The 21,187-nt window shown below is 45.9% G+C and overlaps 1 protein-coding gene across 1 annotated transcript in view; it reads right to left on the bottom strand.

Annotated features, from left to right (window-relative positions):
- The window catches only part of man2c1 (mannosidase, alpha, class 2C, member 1), a 43,606-nt gene that overhangs the window by 8,040 nt on the left and 14,379 nt on the right, over positions 1 to 21,187 (bottom strand). The window contains exons 11-24 of the mRNA XM_042327597.1: positions 20,351 to 20,446; positions 18,722 to 18,867; positions 12,319 to 12,442; positions 12,000 to 12,121; positions 10,584 to 10,630; positions 10,150 to 10,167; positions 9,342 to 9,533; positions 9,031 to 9,119; positions 8,799 to 8,893; positions 5,885 to 5,989; positions 4,277 to 4,433; positions 2,673 to 2,839; positions 1,441 to 1,478; positions 1,037 to 1,144 (exon numbers count right to left, since the gene is read on the bottom strand). Of these exons, the coding sequence (XP_042183531.1) occupies positions 1,037 to 1,144; positions 1,441 to 1,478; positions 2,673 to 2,839; positions 4,277 to 4,433; positions 5,885 to 5,989; positions 8,799 to 8,893; positions 9,031 to 9,119; positions 9,342 to 9,533; positions 10,150 to 10,167; positions 10,584 to 10,630; positions 12,000 to 12,121; positions 12,319 to 12,442; positions 18,722 to 18,867; positions 20,351 to 20,446 (1,504 nt within the window). The remainder of the gene's footprint in view (positions 1 to 1,036; positions 1,145 to 1,440; positions 1,479 to 2,672; positions 2,840 to 4,276; positions 4,434 to 5,884; positions 5,990 to 8,798; positions 8,894 to 9,030; positions 9,120 to 9,341; positions 9,534 to 10,149; positions 10,168 to 10,583; positions 10,631 to 11,999; positions 12,122 to 12,318; positions 12,443 to 18,721; positions 18,868 to 20,350; positions 20,447 to 21,187) is intronic.

Genomic DNA, 21,187 nt, shown 5'->3' with positions numbered 1-21,187 from the left:
CATCGTAGCCAATACGTTTAACTAGGCTTTAAGAATAATAGTAAGCACATACACATCATATACTGTTAAAAGGCATGCTGCCATCTAAGCAATCAGTTTGAATGCTTCATTGATTTGCTGGTGTTTTTGCTACAGGGCCTCTGCAGGAGGCAGATCATTTGAAATACAGGTATGTCAGTTCTGCTGCTGTGCATAACATCAGTGAGCATGTACTGGGTCATTAGCTGTGTTTCTGTCAAGAGATTGATCTATATATTACTGTTTTATAATATAGGCTATTGCCTATTATTTGCAGATAAAATAGGGTGTTTTTGACCGCTTTCCGTGGTGCTGATCGACTTATATGGGTTCATTTCTGACCGCCGTCCACGGTGCTGAATGTATTGGCTATATTCTCTGGTAACAGCTTCAAATGTGGCCTTAGATGAGCTTCTGCTCTGTTGTTACAGCAATATTAACACACAGCCTTACCAACAAAATATATTTTAATTTTAAGGGAAATATTTTTTGCCACCTGGGCCTGTCATGATTAAACTAAGCTACTGACTACAGACCATAACTACTGACCACAACCACACAATTACTGACCACAGCTACTGACCACAGCCACTGACCACAGCCACTGACCAAACCAACGTTCACATCTTCTGGCTATCCGAACTTCAAATTCTTGAAAACTTTGTCAACTTTAACTATTCAAATTTGCACAGATTTGCATAAAATAACCAACCAACAGTAACAAAAAACCACTACTTCCACTCAAAACTGAGCTGAAGCAAACCAACGTCACATCTTCTTTTTCAAATTCTTGAAAACTTTGACTTTAACTATTCAAATTTGCACAGATTTGCATTAACCTTGTTTGCTGAAGCAAGTTGTTTTTCAGTTTTCCTTGTTTGCTGATTGTGTTTGTATTGTTTCACGAGAGCTTGGTGCTGAGTAAGATTTCCAATGTCTTCATTACACATGGCAAATAAACATTCAACTTAAAAAATAAATGAAAATTAAAATGTTATAAAGATCAAAAGTACCTCACCTGTGTGTGGCATGACAGCGTAGGTGAACTGATGACTGCCCATGTCAGCGTTGGCATCAGGAGACTTAGGAGCTCGCAGTCTTTTAAGAAGAAAAATAAAAGAACAGTCTTAGGAAGGAGAAAGAATGCTGTTATGTTAACTATGTCAGTAATACGCGGAACCCACTATCCTGTTGTTGAAAGAATGCTGTTGAACTAACACCATGCTCTGTTAACTGTTAGCTATGTCCCACTTCCAATTTGTTAAACTGCAATATATTGTCAGACTCACAGAGTTGTTGAAAGAATGCTGTTATGTTAACTATGGTGTTCCTGTTGTTGAACTGTTATGTTAACTATGTCAGTATCCATATTTACTGTTATGTTAACAGCAGAGACCCACTATCCTGTTGTTGAAAGAATGCCGTGCTCTGATAGGTCTGCCCATTTGTGGCCCACAAACCTAGGAAGGAGAATGCTGTTATTCTATTGTTATAGGACCAGCAAAACAATAATCTCTAAGGGGAGTTAATTTGTTAAACTGCAGAGACTCACAGGGTTATTTATGTCATTCAGTAGCAGTCCAAAGGGAATCTGTTTGTGGCTAGGAAGGAGAATTATTCTATTGTTATAGGACCACAAAACAATGCTTTAGCAGATGGGTTATTTATGTCATTCAGTTTGGGGGGTCTAGGCTGGTTACTGTAAAGCTCTTTGGGGGAATAGGCTGGTTACTGTAAAGCTCTTTGGGGTCTAGGCTGGTTACTGTAAAGCTCTTTGGGGGAATAGGCTGGTTACTGTAAAGCTCTTTGGGGAATAGGCTGGTTACTGTAAAGCTCTTTGGGGGACTATGCTGGTTACTGTAAAGCTCTTTGGGGGACTAGGCTGGTTACTGTAAAGCTCTTTGGGGGACTATGCTGGTTACTGTAAAGCTCTTTGGGGGACTAGGCTGGTTACTGTAAAGCTCTTTGGGGGACTATGCTGGTTACTGTAAAGCTCTTTGGGGGACTATGCTGGTTACTGTAAAGCTCTTTGGGGGACTATGCTGGTTACTGTAAAGCTCTTTGGGGTCTAGGCTGGTTACTGTAAAGCTCTTTGGGGGACTAGGCTGGTTACTGTAAAGCTCTTTGGGGGAATAGGCTGGTTACTGTAAAGCTCTTTGGGGAACGAGGTTGGTTTACTGTAAAGCTCTTTGGGGGACTAGGCTGGTTTACTGTAAAGCTCTTTGGGGGACTAGGCTGGTTTACTGTAAAGCTCTTTGGGGTCTAGGCTGGTTACTGTAAAGCTCTTTGGGGTCTAGGCTGGTTACTGTAAAGCTCTTTGGGGTCTAGGCTGGTTACTGTAAAGCTCTTTGGGGTCTAGGCTGGTTACTGTAAAGCTCTTTGGGGTCTAGGCTGGTTACTGTAAAGCTCTTTGGTGTCTAGGCTGGTTACTGTAAAGCTCTTTGGGGTCTAGGCTGGTTACTGTAAAGCTCTTTGGGGTCTAGGCTGGTTACTGTAAAGCTCTTTGGGGTCTAGGCTGGTTACTGTAAAGCTCTTTGGGGTCTAGGCTGGTTACTGTAAAGCTCTTTGGTGTCTAGGCTGGTTACTGTAAAGCTCTTTGGTGTCTAGGCTGGTTACTGTAAAGCTCTTGTGATAATTGTTGATGTCAAAAAGGCTGTATAAAAGATGTTATTGGTACCTCGAAGCGTGCCCAGTCCCAGCTCGTGTTCCTGTGTGTGGGTCTCTGCAGGTGTCCAAACTGGATCTCATAGGTGGCGTTGGGGCTCCTCACCCTCACTGGGAACTCTACCTTCAGGAACTTATGGGACTCGAACCACTCCACCTGGAATAAACAACAATATGAGACTGAAACCATTCCACCTGGAATAAACAACATTATGGGGCTGAAACCATTCCACCTGAAATAAACAACATTATGGGGCTGAAACCATTCCACCTGGAATAAACAACATTATGGGGCTGAAACCATTCCACCTGGAATAAACAACATTATGGGACTGAAACCACTCCACCTGGAATAAACAACATTATGAACTGGGAGAAGGTGGCTGACATTACAACAAACAACCTGGAGGAAAACATTCCAACAGCATTATAATAAACATCTCCATAGTAGTAGATTTAAAGATTGAACATCTTTTCTGAGTCAGATATGGAAAAGTTGATTACCGAAAGGCAAGATTCTGGCAGATTAACTTTTTTATACTTTGCAAATGCATATGAAGTGTTAACAGTAATCTCTGTCAAGTACCTGAGTATTTACCTTGATAAGGACACATGGTGTCTATAGTACCTGAGTATTTACCTTGATAAGGACACATGGTGTCTACAGTACCTGAGTATTTACCTTGATAAGGACACATGGTGTCTACAGTACCTGAGTATTTAACTTGATAAGGACACATGGTGTCTACAGTACCTGAGTATTTACCTTGATAAGGACACATGGTGTCTATAGTACCTGATTATTTACCTTGATAAGGACACATGGTGTCTACAGTACCTGAGTATTTACCTTGATAAGGACACATGGTGTCTACAGTACCTGAGTGTTGAACTTGACATAAGGACACATGGTGTCTACAGTACCTGAGTATTTACCTTGATAAGGACACATGGTGTCTACAGTACCTGAGTATTTACCTTGATAAGGACACATGGTATCTACAGTACCTGAGTATTTACCTTGATATGAGGACACATGGTGTCTACAGTACCTGAGTATTTACCTTGATAAGGACACATGGTATCTACAGTACCTGAGTGTTGAACTTGACATAAGGACACATGGTGTCTACAGTACCTGAGTATTTACCTTGATAAGGACACATGGTGTCTACAGTACCTGAGTGTTGAACTTGACATAAGGACACATGGTGTCTACAGTACCTGAGTATTTACCTTGATAAGGACACATGGTGTCTACAGTACCTGAGTATTTACCTTGATAAGGACACATGGTTCACCTACCTGATATTTAAGGACACATGGTGTCTACAGTACCTGAGTATTTACCTTGATATGAGGACACATGGTGTCTACAGTACCTGAGTATTTACCTTGATAAGGATACATGGTGTCTACAGTACCTGAGTATTTACCTTGATGTAAGGACACATGGTGTCAACAGTACCTGAGTATTTACCTTGATATGGACACATGGTGTCAACAGTACCTGAGTATTTACCTTGATATGGACACATGGTATCTACAGTACCTGAGTGTTGAACTTGATAAGGACACATGGTGTCTACAGTACCTGAGTGTTGAACTTGATATAAGGACACATGGCATCCAGGATGATCTCCTGGGTGATGGTGCTCTTATCACTGATTCTGAGAGTGAAGGTCACACTGCCTCTCAGTCCTCCTGGAGATGCTATCTGGACAGGAGACACCACCTCTACTACAGGCTTCCTATAGGAAGGTCAGAGGTCAGAGTTAGACCCCCTGGAGATGAGGCCTGGACAGGAGACTCCACCTCTACTACCGGCTTCCTATAGGAAGGTCAGAGGTCAGAGTTATACCCCCTGGAGATGCTATCTGGACAGGAGACACCACCTCTACTACCGGCTTCCTATAGGGAAGTTAGAGGTCAGGGGTTAAGGTTAGGATTAGACCCTCTGAAGATGACACCTGGGCCGGACACTACACTTCCACCGCCGGCTTCCAATAGAGGACACACGGGCACTGTGGCCTGACAGACAAACTAACTACATGTACTGGCACTCTGGCCTGACAGACAAACTAACTACATGTACTGGCACTGTGGCCTGACAGAGAAACTAACTACATATACTGGCATTCTGGCCTGACAGACAAACTAACTACATGTACTGGCACTGTGGCCTGACAGACAAACTAACTACATGTACTGGCACTGTGGCCTGACAGAGAAACTAACTACATATACTGGCACTCTGCCCTGACAGACAAACTAACTACATGTACTGGCACTCTGGCCTGACAGACAAACTAACTACATATACTTGGCTGAGTTCAGTAGGCTCCAAACTGCCCGAACAGGGAGGGATTATCTGAACTTGTCCAATCAAATCAAATGTATTTATAAAGCCCTTTGTACGTCAGCTGATATCTCAAAGTGCTGTACAGAAACCCAGCCTAAAACCCCAAACAGCAAGCAATGCAGATGTAGAAGCACGTTGGCTAGGAAAAACTCCCTAGAAAGGCCAAAACCTAGGAAGAAACCTAGAGAGGAACCAGGCTACGAGGGGTGGCCAGTCCTCTTCTGGCTGTGCCGGGTGGAGAGGAACCAGGCTACGAGGGGTGGCCAGTCCTCTTCTGGCTGTGCCGGGTGGAGAGGAACCAGGCTACGAGGGTGGCCAGTCCTCTTCTGGCTGTGCCGGGTGGAGAGGAACCAGGCTACGAGGGGTGGCCAGTCCTCTTCTGGCTGTGCCGGGTAGAGAGGAACCAGGCTGGAGAGGAACCAGGCTACGAAGGAACCAGGCTACGAGGGGTGGCCAGTCCTCTTCTGGCTGTGCCGGGTGGAGAGGAACCAGGCTACGAGGGGTGGCCAGTCCTCTTCTGGCTGTGCCGGGTGGAGAGGAACCAGGCTACGAGGGGTGGCCAGTCCTCTTCTGGCTGTGCCGGGTGGAGAGGAACCAGGCTACGAGGGGTGGCCAGTCCTCTTCTGGCTGTGCCGGGTGGAGAGGAACCAGGCTACGAGGGGTGGCCAGTCCTCTTCTGGCTGTGCCGGTTGGAGAGGAACCAGGCTACGAGGGGTGGCCAGTCCTCTTCTGGCTGTGCCGGGTGGAGAGGAACCAGGCTACGAGGGGTGAGTCCTAATGAACACGACCCCGTTGTATCGGCCAGCCTGATGAGAACAGGAAACAGGATGTTTCTCTCACCGTGTCTGTAGGTGGTAGTCCATCACGTCCCAGGCGTCCCAGTACAGAGGAACATCATCAAACAGCACAAACTGGTTCCCACTGCAACCGTGAGATATCGCCTCTCTGGAACACAGAGAGAGAGAGAGAACGGTTTCATTCTCGCTGTGTGTGTGTGAGTGTGTGTGTGACCAACATTGTATCTCTGTCACGCCACCAATGTTATAACCATAGCCATTAAAACAAGTAGATGGTGAAAACATGAAGATTTGGTATGGGGTCCCCAAGTTCTACAGCTGCACCATCGAGAGTATCCTGACCGGTTGCATCACCGCCTGTTATGGCAACTGCTCGGCATCCGACTGTAAGGCGCTACAGAGGGTAGTGCGTTCGGCTCAGTACATCACTGAAGCTAAGCTTCCTGCCATCCAGGACCTATATACTAGGCGGTGTCAGAGGAAGGGCCAAAACATTATCAAAGACTCCAGTCACCCAAGTCATAGACTGCTACCGCACGGCAAGCGATACCAGAGTGCCAAGTCTAGGACCAAGAGGCTCCTTAACAGCTTCTACCCCCAAGTCATAGCCTGTTCTCTCTGGTACCGCACGGCAAGCGGTACCAGAGCACCAAGTCTAGGACCAAGAGGCTCCTTAACAGCTTCTACCCCCAAGCCATAAGACTGCTGAACAATTAATCAAATTGCCATCCGGATATTGACCCCCCCCACACTTCACCCCTACCTACATGTACAAATTACCTCTAACCTCACTTGGTACCGGTAACCCCTGTATATAGCCTCGTTATTTTATTGTGTAACTTTTTTATTATTATTTTTTTTTTTTACTTTAGTTAATTTAGTAAATATTTTTCTTGACTCTATTTCTTGAACTGCATTGTTGGTTAAGGGCTTGTAAGTAAGCCGAAAGTATTTGAATATGAAGCTGAATGGCACCCAAAAATTGCTAATGATCATGGTGAAAGTGGCCATAACTAGCAAAGGATCATGGTCGATGTAGTTATTTCCATCCTGACAGAGAACCTCCTTGTAGCCTGTGATTGTTCTGTGTCAGCACATGGTCCTGTCCGTGTGAGGTCAAATTTAGTAGTCAGAATGGATCACTTTTAAATAAATATCTACATTTGTAGCGAACTTTAAAAAAATTCACGTGTGGATCGAACTTGACCATAATAAACACATTTTAGAGCCCAAAGCAGCCTTCACATTTTGGGGGGTTTGGCCGTTCTGCAGATCGTCATTTACATAGGAGTTCCAGGACAGACCAGGGCTTTTGGCACCGCTAGGTTGCTATGCAGTAGGCGACCAGCAGAGCTAGTGACTTCACGCTCCAGACCAGACACTGGGGGACTGGTTATAAGCATTGAACACAATATGTCCTTTTGGTTCTAGCATAACATTTTGTTTCCAACAGTGATGGTTTGTATAAACCTTGGTGTCGAGATGTCTAAAATGCGATCCTGTACAGAGATACTTTAATTTTGAGGAGATGCGATACTCCATTGAAATCGTATTGACGCCCATTGTGTACGTTGCCCATGCGTTGTCAATGTCCTGCTGGGCGCTAGCTCAAGTCAATTGGGCAACATTGCAAATCTTTTTCAAGATGTGAGGTAATGAACTTGTTTCCTGTAACATCGTATAGCTTTGGAATCGTGACATTACGTAATTGAGGAAAATAGGCAGGTTTCTAACCCTTCCCGCTGTAGAGTTTCAGTTGACTAAGTGAGAAGATGTTAGCCTGCCTGCATAGCAACTGTTTTTTTCTGGGAGGATTTTGTCTTCAGATGGAAGGATGAAATAGTATAAATGTCTTTATTAAAATAGCGTGCAGAACGCATCACAGGCATATGCAAATTAAGTGAAAGTGACGCTTTTGTGATTGGACAGTGAAAATTCTGTGTTGTTCTTGATCCCGTTTCACACGGGCTATTTTAGCACAGTGTTTCTGTGTTCCTACTCCGGAGCAGGGCCAGATAGCCCTGGGATAAGATTGATCCTAGCCCACTTTAGAATGTGCAAGTGTGAACACTCGGTTAGCCCCGGGCTAAAATCCCCCTTAGCCCAAGGCTGAGGAGGCTCTTAGCCACAGGGCTGAGGAGGCTCTTAGCCACAGGGCTGAGGGGGCTCTTAGCCACAGGGCTGAGGGCTCTTAGAGGGCTGAGGCTCTTAGCCACACAGGGCTCTTAGAGGGCTGAGGCTCTTAGCCACAGGGCTGAGGAGGCTCTTAGCCACAGGGCTGAGGGCTCTTAGACAGGGCTGAGGCTCTTAGACACAGGGCTGAGGAGGCTCTTAGACACAGGGCTGAGGAGGCTCTTAGACACAGGGCTGAGGGCTGAGGCTCTTAGACAGGGCTGAGGGCTGAGGAGGCTCTTTAGACACAGGGCTGAGGAGGCTCTTAGCCAGGGCTGAGGGGCTGACACAGGGCTGAGGAGGCTCTTAGCCACAGGGCTGAGGAGGCTCTTAGACACAGGGCTGAGGAGGCTCTTAGACACAGGGCTGAGGGCTCTTAGGCTCTTTAGACACAGGGCTGAGGAGGCTCTTAGACACAGGGCTGAGGGCTCTTAGGCTCTCTTAGACACAGGGCTGAGGAGGCTCTTTAGACACAGGGCTGAGGAGGCTCTTAGACACAGGGCTGAGGAGGCTCTTAGACACAGGGCTGAGGAGGCTCTTAGACACAGGGCTGAGGAGGCTCTTAGACACAGGGCTGAGGAGGCTCTTAGCCACAGGGCTGAGGAGGCTCTTAGACACAGGGCTGAGGAGGCTCTTAGACACAGGGCTGAGGAGGCTCTTAGCCACAGGGCTGAGGAGGCTCTTAGCCACAGGGCTGAGGAGGCTCTTAGCCACAGGGCTGAGGAGGCTCTTAGCCACAGGGCTGAGGTGCAGTGTGAACGCGCCTTCTGAGGACGGGATTTTACCTGTTAGTCTCGACCAGGTACAAGGAAGCCAGGCATCCATCCTTATTAACAACAGCACGTAATATCCCATTCTCCATGAGGACAGTACCATCAGCCTATGATAGAACAACATTCAAACTAAGATTATCAACGGAAGAGTCACAGTCAACTGAAAGCGCCAAATAAAAATGACATTTAAAGAACTATTCCCATGAATCAAACGAAATGTCCCAGCTATGTAGTGTATATTTACCTGAACCTTGACGGAGACCAGAGGGACAGGTTTGGTAGCAGTGGCATCACGGACAGAAACTACACCAACACTGGGGACTGTCACCAGAGCTACAGAATAACACAGGAATAACATGTATGTTCACAACAGCAGACGGAGCGATGTGGACATCTGACATGCAGGTACATGAAACAGCTCCAACTGTTTCATTATGCATCACCTCTAAATAACTTACAAGTTCAATTGTGAAAGAACAACACCATTTTGTATTGTGGTTGAGTAACTGCATCAATGATCTGTGAGTATTCACACTGTATAGTCAGCTATGGTACCTAGGCATGGTTGATGATGGTCAGGAGCGCCCCCTGTCAGCGGGAGAACCTCGGTGCGTTCCCAGGGCAGGGTGTTGAGGACAGCAACGGAAGTAGCAGTACTGTCAGAGTCTCCTGTCTTGGTCATAGTCCCTTCAGACCCCAGGGCCCGACAGGAAACACGCAGCAGTCTGGTCCCCACGGTACGGATGTCTGAGAGACAGCGGCACACATACACAGGAATTGGGGTTCATACTCCACATGGAATGGTTTAAGTTTGTGACTTTTTCTAAAAACAAAAACGGTCTGCTATTGTCATTATGGTCTTTTTTCATATACCCTGATAATACACAGCTGATATATACCCTGATAATACACAGCTGATATATACCCTGATAATACACAGCTGATATATACCCTGATAATATACAGCTGATATATACCCTGATAATATACAGCTGATGTATACCCTGATAATATACAGCTGATATATACCCTGATAATATCATATGTGCTGTTTTGTATATACCTTGATAATATACAGCTGATATACCTATAATATACCTGATATATACCTTGATAATATAGTAGTGCTGATGTATACCTTGATAATATCGTAGTAGTGCTGATATATACCTTGATAATATACAGCTGATGTATACCTTGATAATATAGTAGTGCTGATGTATACCTTGATAATATAGTAGTGCTGATGTATACCTTGATAATATAGTAGTGCTGATATATACCTTGATAATATACAGCTGATATATACCTTGATAATAAACAGCTGATATATACCTTGATAATATACAGTGCTGATATATACCTTGATAATATCGTAGTGCTGATATATACCTTGATAATATAGTAGTGCTGATATATACCTTGATAATATAGTAGTGCTGATGTATACCTTGATAATATAGTAGTGCTGATGTATACCTTGATAATATAGTAGTGCTGATGTATACCTTGATAATATAGTAGTGCTGATGTATACCTTGATAATATACAGCTGATGTATACCTTGATAATATAGTGTTGAGGGCCTGGGACTGATATATGTTGACCTTGATAATATAGTGTTGAGTGGGACATGATGTTTTATACCTTGATAATATAGTAGTGCTGATAGTAGTGTTGAGGGCCTTGACATAATGTTTTAGTAGTGTTGAGGGCCTAGGGACATGTCAATGTTTTAGTAGTGTTGAGGGCCTCAATGTTTTAGTAGTGTTGAGGGCCACCATCTCATAATGTTTTAGTAGGTGCCAGGAATCACATCATGGAACTGGTTCAGGAGGAGCTGCCTGAAAAACAAAAGAAAAGTAGAGCGTTGAGGGCCTAGGGGACATGTCAATGTTTTAGTAGTGTTGAGGGCATAGGAGACATGTCAATGTTTTAGTAGTGTTGAGGGCCTAGGGGACATGTCAATGTTTTAGTAGTGTTGAGGGCCTAGGAGACATGTCAATGTTTTAGTAGTGTTGAGGGCCTAGGGACATGTCAATGTTTTAGTAGTGTTGAGGGCCTAGGGACATGTCAATGTTTTAGTAGTGTTGAGGGCCTAGGGACATGTCAATGTTTTAGTAGTGTTGAGGGCCTAGGGACATGACAATGTTTTAGTAGTGTTGAGGGCCTAGGAGACATGTCAATGTTTTAGTAGTGTTGAGGGCCTTTTAGGTGTTGAGACATGTCAATGTTTTAGTAGTGTTGAGGGCCTAGGGGCATGTCAAGGTTTTAGTAGTGTTGAGGGCCTAGGGACATGTCAAGGTTTTAGTAGTGTTGAGGGCCTAGGGACATGTCAAGGTTTTAGTAGTGTTGAGTAGTGTTGAGGGACTAAGGACATGTCAAGGTAGGTTTTGTCAGTAGTGTTTGAGGGCCAAGGTCAAGGTTTTAAGGACATGTCAAGGTTTTAGTAGTGTTGAGGGCCTAGGGACATGTCAAGGTTTTAGTAGTGTTGAGGGACTAAGGACATGTCAAGGTTTTAGTAGTGTTGAGGGCCTAGGAACATGTCAAGGTTTTAGTAGTGTTGAGGGCCTAGGGACATGTCAAGGTTTTAGTAGTGTTGAGGGACTAAGGACATGTCAAGGTTTTAGTAGTGTTGAGGGCCTAGGGACATGTCAAGGTTTTAGTAGTGTTGAGGGCCTAGGGACATGTCAAGGTTTTAGTAGTGTTGAGGGCCTAGGGACATGTCAAGGTTTTAGTAGTGTTGAGGGACTAAGGACATGTCAAGGTTTTAGTAGTGTTGAGGGACTAAGGACATGTCAAGGTTTTAGTAGTGTTGAGGGCCTAGGGACATGTCAAGGTTTTAGTAGTGTTGAGGGCCTAGGGACATGTCAAGGTTTTAGTAGTGTTGAGGGCCTAGGGACATGTCAAGGTTTTAGTAGTGTTGAGGGACTAAGGACATGTCAAGGTTTTAGTAGTGTTGAGGGACTAAGGACATGTCAAGGTTTTAGTAGTGTTGAGGGCCTAGGGACATGTCAAGGTGCGATGTCTGTGCAGAACAATAAAGAGCTCCGTTAGCTAAATACTTCACCTAATTCAACGCTATGGAAGTTTAGTTGCTAATTGTTTATCTAATTTGTTTCTATAGTATGTCTGCCCATTTAGAGAACATGTGTTGTCTCAAAAGCGCCCCAGAGGCTAAATGTCTATATCTTTGTGTGCTGTGGCCTTCACCTCCAGAGGATTTGTAGCGGTTCGGAGGGGTACTGGAACGTTTTGTCCAGACACAGAGCCAAGCTGCTGGCCACCTCAACGTCATGGAGCAAGGTCTCGCACTGACGATTCCCTAGCTTAATCTGGGGAGACACGTGGGTTGGAAAAGGGATAAACTCTGTCATTAAAACCCAGTAAACAACAGTTCTAACTAATAAAGTCAATGTAGAGTGTGAGATCCAAACCTGGTCCCAGATGTCGGACATGAACATTACCATAGAGTTGGTAATTCGGCACAAACAGCTCTGAGAGGCTTTGAGAAACCCAAATTAGGCCCCACCTGTGCCTGTGTGGTGTAGGTGCCGTTGTGTAGTTCTAGAAACAGTTCTCCAGTCCAGGTGCACAGAAGAGAGGAGTCCGCCTCGAGCTCAGAGAAGAGCCGGTTAGGACTGGACATCTGGACCCTAAGGTTAGAAACAACAAGACACACCTTACAGTCAATTATGTATAGAAACACGTGTATCCATGGTTACAGTGTAATAAAGAAACAAGTTACAGACAATTACATACATGTGTTCAAATGACGCAAATATAGCCAGAGCCTTCAGAGAGTATTCACAGTCCTGGACTTCTTCCACATGTTGTTGTGTTTACAGCCTGCATTTAAAATGGATTCAATTGACATTTTGTGTCACCGATCTACACCCAATACCATAATACCCATAATGTCAAAGTGGAATTTTACTTGTAGAACAGTTTAGAAATTAATACAAAAAATGAAAAGCGGTAATGTCTTGAGTCAATCAGTATTCAACCCCTTTTGTTATATCAAGCCTAAATCAGTTCAGGAGTAAACATTTGCTTAACAAGTCACATAATAAGTTGCATGGACTCACTCTGTGTGTAATAATAGTGTTTAACATGATTTTTTAATGACTACCTCGTCTCTCTATCCCACACATACAATTATCTGTAAGGTCCCTCAGTCGAGAAGTGAATTACAAGCACAGATTCAACCACAAAGACCAGGGAGGTTTTCCAATGCCTCGCAAAGAAGGCTACCAAATTGGTGTAAAAATTGAAATATCCCTTTGAGCATGGTGAAGTTATTAATTACACTTTTTATGGTGTATCAATACACCCAGTGACTACAATGACACAGGCATCCTTCCTAACTCAGTTGCCGGAGAGGAAGGAAATGTCTCAGAGATTTCACCATGAAGCCAATGGTGACAATGAAACAGTTAGAGTTTAATGGCTGTGATTGGAGAAAACTGAGGATGGATCAACAACCTTGTAGTTACTCCACAATACTAACCTAAATGACAGAGTGAAAAGAAGGAAGCCTGTACAGAATAAAAATATTCCAAAACATGCTTCCTGTTTGCAATGTTTGGGGCAAATCCAACACATCACAGAGTACCACTCTTCATATTTTCACGCATATGGGTGGCTGCATCATGTTATGGGTATGCTTGTCATCATTAAGGACTATGGAGTTTTTTGGGACAAAAAATAAACAGAATACAGCTATATCTATTGAACAATAGAACCACTTTAATCCAACGGCAATGATGTTTGATTTTGTAAATAAAAACAGAATCTGACAAAAAGTAAAGTTATGTCCCCGACTAAATGTTTGTATTTTACACTGCTCATTTGTCATCACGAACAGAAAAGTATTTTTTCCACACCTATTCCTAACTTAACCTTCTAACACAATGTCCTGTAGGACATTGGTACCCAGCCAGGTGCTAATGCATCTCTCTCCCCCTTCACTGAATTAATGAAAAATGGATTACTGGGCGATAATTGTGCACCTTACCTCACAAAAGAATTTAAATGAGACCTAACTGAATGCTGAGGGTGAAGAGGTTGATTACATTTAGAAAGACAATAGTGTAATTATGAGGTTGTTGTGTCTACTTATCAGCAGCAAATAATTTGACCGCATGCAGGCTGATACATATATTTTATTGTAATGGAAACTAAAACAGGCCTATGTTTTCTGTAGGACTTTGTAGAATTATACAAAAACATATCCTTGACTATCTAAACAAATAACTATTGTTAGTTTTTTTAATATTTCTTCATGCAATTAATAATTTATAATAGTTTATGCAATATTTATTACCGTTGCGTTGGTGCTTATGTTTGCTGCACCTTGCAGATTGATATGCATCTGATGGGTATGGTAAAGAGGACGCCCGACAATGTTCTGATGGGTATGGTAAAGAGGACGCCCGACAATGTTCTCTAGCCAGGAAGTCCTCGTGTTGATAGATGTTTAATTCAGGCTGTAACAACGTTCTCTAGCCAGGAAGTCCTCGTGTTGATACATGCTGGAGAAGCACCGGAGAAGAAGGCTGATGTTTCACGTGTTCCAAGCTGCCGCTTTCAAGGAGCGGGACTCCAACCCAGAAGCTTATAAGAAATCCGACGAACCATCAAACAGAAATTGAAATTGACGAACCATCAAACGGGCAAAGCATCAATACCGGACTAATGTCAAACCGAACCAAACCAAACAACACCTGCTCTGACGCTCATCGAATGTGGCTTGCAAACCATTAGACTACAGAGAAAAGCACAGCCGAGAGCTGCTCTGTGACACAAGCCTACCAGACGAGCTAAACAACTTACATGGTCCCTTCGAGGAAAATAACGCTGAAACTTGCATGAGAGCACCAGCTGTTCTGGAAGACTGTGTGATCGCGCTCTCCGCAGCTGATGTGAGTAAGACCTTTAAACAGGTCAACATTCACAAGGCCGCAAGGCTAGACAGATTAAAAGGACGTGTACTGTGAGCATGCGCTGACCAACTGGCAAGTGTCTTCACTGACATTTGTAACCTCTCCCTGTCCGAGTCGGTATTACTAACATGTTTTAAGGAGACCACCATAGTCCCTGTGCCCAAGAACACTACGGTAACCTGCCAAAATGACTACCGACCCGTAGCACTCACGTCTGTAGCCATGAAGTGCTTTGGAGGCTGGTCATGGCTCACATCAGTCCCCTACTGTCCCCTACTCCCTGTTCACCCATGACTGCATGGACAGGCACGACTCCAACACCATCATTAAGTTTGCAGATGACACAACAGTGGTAGGCCTGATCACCGACAACGACGAGACAGCCTATAGGGAGGAGATCAGAGTTCTGGCCATGTGGTGCCAGGACAACAACCTCTCCCTCAACGTGATCAAGACAAAAGAGATTGTGGACTACATGGAAAGGAGGACCGAGCACGTCCCCATTAACATCGACAGGGCGGTAGTGGAGCAGGTTGAGAGCTTCAAGTTCCTTGGTGTCCACATCACCAACAAACTAACATGGTTCAAGCACACCAAAACAGTCGTGAAGAGGGCACGACAAAACCTATTCCCCCTCAGGAGACTGAAAAGATTTGGCATGGGTCCTCAGATCCTCAAAAGGTTCTACAGCTGCACCATCGAGAGTATCCTGACTGGTCGCATCACTGCTGGTATGGCAACTGCTCGGCCTCCGATCGCAAGCCAATACTGAGGGTAGTGCGTACGGCCCAGTACATCACTGGGGCCTAGCTTCCTGCCATTCAGGACCTCTACACCAGGCGGTGTCAGAGGAAGGGCCAAAACATTATCAAAGACATTATCAAAAGCCCCAGCCACCCTAGTCATAGTCTGTTCTCTCTGCTACCGCACGGCAAGAGGTACCATAGGTACAACAGGTAGCCTAGTGGTTAGAGTGTAGGAGCGACAGGTAGCCTAGTGGTTAGAGTGTAGGGGCGGTAGCTATCCTAGTGGTTAGAGTGTAGAGGCGGCAGGTAGAGCCTAGTGGTTAGAGTGTAGGGGCGGCAGGTAGAGCCTAGTGGTTAGAGTGTAGGGGCGGCAGGTAGCCTAGTGGTTAGAGTGTAGAGGCGGCAGGTAGTCTAATGGTTAGAGTGTAGAGGTGGCAGGTAGCCTAGTGGTTAGAGTGTAGATGTGGCAGGTAGTCTAATGGTTAGAGTATAGAGGTGCCTAGTTAAATAAAGGTAAAATATACATATAATCAAATGGCCACCCAGACAATTTGCATTTACCACCGCCTCCACATTGACTCTGTACCGGTACCCCCTGTATATAGCCTCATTACTAACCTGTACCCCCTGTATAAAGCCTCCACATTGACTCTGTACCGGTACCCCCTGTATATAGCCTCATTACTAACCTGTACCCCCTGTATATAGCCTCATTACTAACCTGTACCCCTGTATAAAGCCTCCACATTGACTCTGTACCGGTACCCCTGTATATAGCCTCATTACTAACCTGTACCCCTGTATATAGCCTCATTACTAACCTGTACCCCCTGTATATAGCCTCATTACTAACCTGTACCCCCTGTATAAAGCCTCCACATTGACTCTGTACCGGTACCCCCTGTATATAGCCTCATTACTAACCTGTACCCCCTGTATATAGCCTCATTACTAACCTGTACCCCCTGTATATAGCCTCATTACTAACCTGTACCCCCTGTATAAAGCCTCCACATTGACTCTGTACCGGTACCCCCTGTATATAGCCTCATTACTAACCTGTACCCCTGTATATAGCCTCATTATTAACCTGTACCCCCTGTATATAGCCTCATTATTAACCTGTACCTCCTGTATATAGCCTCATTACTAACCTGTACCCCCTGTATATAGCCTCATTACTAACCTGTACCCCCTGTATATAGCCTCATTACTAACCTGTACCCCCTGTATATAGCCTCATTACTAACCTGTACCCCCTGTATATAGCCTCATTATTAACCTGTACCCCTGTATATAGCCTCATTACTAACCTGTACCCCCTGTATATAGCCTCATTATTAACCTGTACCCCCTGTATATAGCCTCATTATTAACCTGTACCTCCTGTATATAGCCTCATTACTAACCTGTACCCCCTGTATATAGCCTCATTATTAACCTGTACCCCCTGTATATAGCCTCATTATTAACCTGTACCTCCTGTATATAGCCTCATTACTAACCTGTACCCCCTGTATATAGCCTCCACATTGACTCTGTACTCGTACCCCTGTATATAGCCTCCACATTGACTCTGTACCGGTACCCCCTGTATATAGCCTCCACATTGACTCTGTACCATAACACCCTGTATATAGCCTCCACATTGACTCTGTACTAGTACCCCCTGTATATAGCCTCCACATTGACTCTGTACTAGTACCCCCTGTATATAGCCTCCACATTGACTCTGTACTAGTACCCCCTGTATATAGCCTCCACATTGACTCTGTACCGGTACCCCCTGTATATAGCCTCCACATTGACTCTGTACCGGTACACCCTGTATATAGCCTCCACATTGACTCTGTACCATAACACCCTGTATATAGCCTCCACATTGACTCTGTACTAGTACCCCCTGTATATAGCCTCCACATTGACTTTGTACCTTTACTCCCTGTATATAGCCTCCACATTGACTCTGTACCTTTACTCCCTGTAAATAGCCTCCACATTGACTCTGTACCGGTACCCCCTGTATATAGCCTCCACATTGACTCTGTACCGGTACTCCCTGTATATAGCCTCCACATTGACTCTGTACCGGTACTCCCTGTATATAGCCTCCACATTGACTCTGTACCGGTACCCCCTGTATATAGCCTCCACATTGACTCTGTACCTGTACCCCCTGTATATAGCCTCCACATTGACTCTGTACCAGTACCCCCTGTATATAGCCTCCACATTGACTCTGTACCGGTACTCCCTGTATATAGCCTCCACATTGACTCTGTACCGGTACTCCCTGTATATAGCCTCCACATTGACTCTGTACCGGTACCCCCTGTATATAGCCTCCACATTGACTCTGTACCGGTACTCCCTGTATATAGCCTCCACATTGACTCTGTACTGGTACCCCCTGTTTATAGCCTCCACATTGACTCTGTACCGTAACACCCTGTATATAGCCTCCACATTGACTCTGTACCGGTACCCCCTGTATATAGCCTCATTACTAACCGGTACCCCCTGTATATAGCCTCCACATTGACTCTGTACCGGTACTCCCTGTATATAGTCTCCACATTGACTCTGTACCGGTACCCCCTGTATATAGCCTCCACATTGACTCTGTACCGGTACTCCCTGTATATAGCCTCCACATTGACTCTGTACCGGTACTCCCTGTATATAGCCTCCACATTGACTCTGTACCGGTACCCCCTGTATATAGCCTCCACATTGACTCTGTACCGGTACCCCCTGTATATAGCCTCCACATTGACTCTGTACCGGTACTCCCTGTATATAGCCTCCACATTGACTCTGTACCGGTACTCCCTGTATATAGCCTCCACATTGACTCTGTACCGGTACACCCTGTATATAGTCTCGCTATTGTCATTTTACTGCAGCTCGTTAATTACTTGTTATTTTTATTGATATATATTTTTGGTTTAACAACATGTTTTTTGAATTGCATTGTTGGTTAAGGGCTGGTAAGTCAGCCTGGTGTATTCGGCACGTGACTAATAAAACGAGATTTCATTTGACCCCACATCAGAGAGGAATCCCTCTGAGCGGGAAAATAAATACAACACTCTTCGTGACTGTATTTCTGATGTCTAGACCAGGGGGCAGCTGGTTCTATTTTATTGGTGGCTGTTTAGTCACGTGGGTGTGTCGACCATGTATGGTGTGTGTGATTAATATCCTGTGTGTGTGTGTGTGTTACGATGTGAGTGGTCCTGACCGAGGCAGTCCGTCTGTGTCCTGGACCCTGTCCAACCTGTCCAACATCAGCTGGGTGGGCCCTCCTCCTCCGTCTCCAAAACCAAACAGTGCTGCGCTGTGATTGGCTCGTCCTTTGTCCTTGTTGTTCTTCACAGTGTTGACCAGCTGAGGAGGAATGAGGGGGAGCTTCAGTACCTGGACTTAGTGCTCCTATAAGGGTCTGTTTACCAGACCTAGTGCTCCTGTACCAGACCTAGTGCTCCTGTACCAGACCTAGTGCTCCTATAAGGGTCTGTTTACCAGACCTAGTGCTCCTGTACCAGACCTAGTGCTCCTGTACCAGACCTAGTGCTCCTATTAGGGTCTGTTTACCAGACCTAGTGCTCCTGCACCAGACCTAGTGCTCCTGTACCAGACCTAGTGCTCCTGTACCAGACCTAGTGCTCCTGTACCAGACCTAGTGCTCCTGTACCAGACCTAGTGCTCCTGTACCAGACCTAGTGCTCCTATAAGGGTCTGTTTACCAGACCTAGTGCTCCTGTACCAGACCTAGTGCTCTTGTACCAGACCTAGTGCTCCTGTACCAGACCTAGTGCTCCTGTACCAGACCTAGTGCTCCTGTACCAGACCTAGTGCTCCTGTACCAGACCTAGTGCTCCTATAAGGGTCTGTTTACCAGACCTAGTGCTCCTGTACCAGACCTAGTGCTCCTGTACCAGACCTAGTGCTCCTGTACCAGACCTAGTGCTCCTGTACCAGACCTAGTGCTCCTGTACCAGACCTAGTGCTCCTATAAGGGTCTGTTTACCAGACCTAGTGCTCCTGTACCAGACCTAGTGCTCCTGTACCAGACCTAGTGCTCCTGTACCAGACCTAGTGCTCCTGTACCAGACCTAGTGCTCCTGTACCAGACCTAGTGCTCCTGTACCAGACCTAGTGCTCCTGTACCAGACCTAGTGCTCCTATAAGGGTCTGTTTACCAGACCTAGTGCTCCTGTACCAGACCTAGTGCTCTTGTACCAGACCTAGTGCTCCTGTACCAGACCTAGTGCTCCTGTACCAGACCTAGTGCTCCTGTACCAGACCTAGTGCTCCTGTACCAGACCTAGTGCTCCTGTACCAGACCTAGTGCTCCTATAAGGGTCTGTTTACCAGACCTAGTGCTCCTGTACCAGACCTAGTGCTCCTGTACCAGACCTAGTGCTCCTGTACCAGACCTAGTGCTCCTGTACCAGACCTAGTGCTCCTGTACCAGACCTAGTGCTCCTATAAGGGTCTGTTTACCAGACCTAGTGCTCCTGTACCAGACCTAGTGCCCCTGTACCAGACCTAGTGCTCCTGTACCAGACCTAGTGCTCCTGTACCAGACCTAGTGCTCCTGTACCAGACCTAGTGCTCCTGTACCAGACCTAGTGCTCCTGTACCAGACCTAGTGCTCCTGTACCAGACCTAGTGCTCCTATAAGGGTCTGTTTACCAGACCTAGTGCTCCTATAAGGGTCTGTTTACCAGACCTAGTGCTCCTGTACCAGACCTAGTGCTCCTGTACCAGACCTAGTGCTCCTGTACCAGACCTAGTGCTCCTGTACCAGACCTAGTGCTCCTGTAAGGGTCTGTAGGGGGGATAGGGGGTTAGGGTTGATACTCACATCCTCCACCTTCCCCTTCATCTCATAGGAGTTCCCTGGGGGAAAGTGTGTCAGAACCTGAGAACCATCCAGACCCTCCCAGAAGAACGTGTTGTGCTGCAGGGAGATGGAGAGGGGGGATAGAGAGAGAGAAGGGTTCATTTAAAGCAGTGTTACCTAATGGTTACAAGGTAACACTCACAGGGAGAGAGAGAGGGAAGGACAGAGAGAGAGAGGGGAGGACAGAGAGAGAGAGAGAGATAGAGAGAGAGAGAGAGAGGGGAGAGAGGGAGAGCAAGATAGAGAGAGAGAGGGAGGACAGAGAGAGAGAGGGGGAAAAGGGGGAGAGAGGGAGAGCAAGAGAGAGGAGGAGAGGAGAGAGGAGAGAGAGAGAGAGAGAGAGAGGGGGAGGACAGAGAGGGAGAGAGAGAGAGAGAGAGAGAAAGGGGGAGAGAGGGAGAGCAAGAGAGAGAGAGAGAGAGAGAGAGAGAGAGAGAGAGAGAGGAGGGGAGGACAGAGAGAGAGAGAGAGAGAGAGAGAGAGGGGGGAAAGGGGGAGAGAGGGAGAGCAAGAGAGAGAGGAGAGAGGGGGGAAAGGGGGAGAGAGGGAGAGCAAGAGAGAGAGGAGAGAGAGAGAGGGGGAAGGGGGAGAGAGGGAGAGCAAGAGAGGAGGAGAGGAGAGAGAGAGAGGGGGGGAAGGGGGAGAGAGAGGGGGGGAAGGGGAGAGAGGGAGTGCAAGAGAGGAGGAGAGAGAGAGAGGGGGGGAAAAGGGGGAGAGAGGGAGAGAGAGAGAGAGAGGGGGAGGACAGAGAGAGAGAGAGAGAGAGGAGAGAGAGAGAGAGGGGAGGACAGAGAGAGA

This window comes from Oncorhynchus tshawytscha, linkage group LG01, assembly GCF_018296145.1.
Source record: "Oncorhynchus tshawytscha isolate Ot180627B linkage group LG01, Otsh_v2.0, whole genome shotgun sequence".
NCBI lineage: Eukaryota > Metazoa > Chordata > Actinopteri > Salmoniformes > Salmonidae > Oncorhynchus > Oncorhynchus tshawytscha.
The sequence above is the reverse complement of the archived record's forward strand: the minus strand, read 5'-3'. Positions and strand labels throughout refer to the sequence as shown.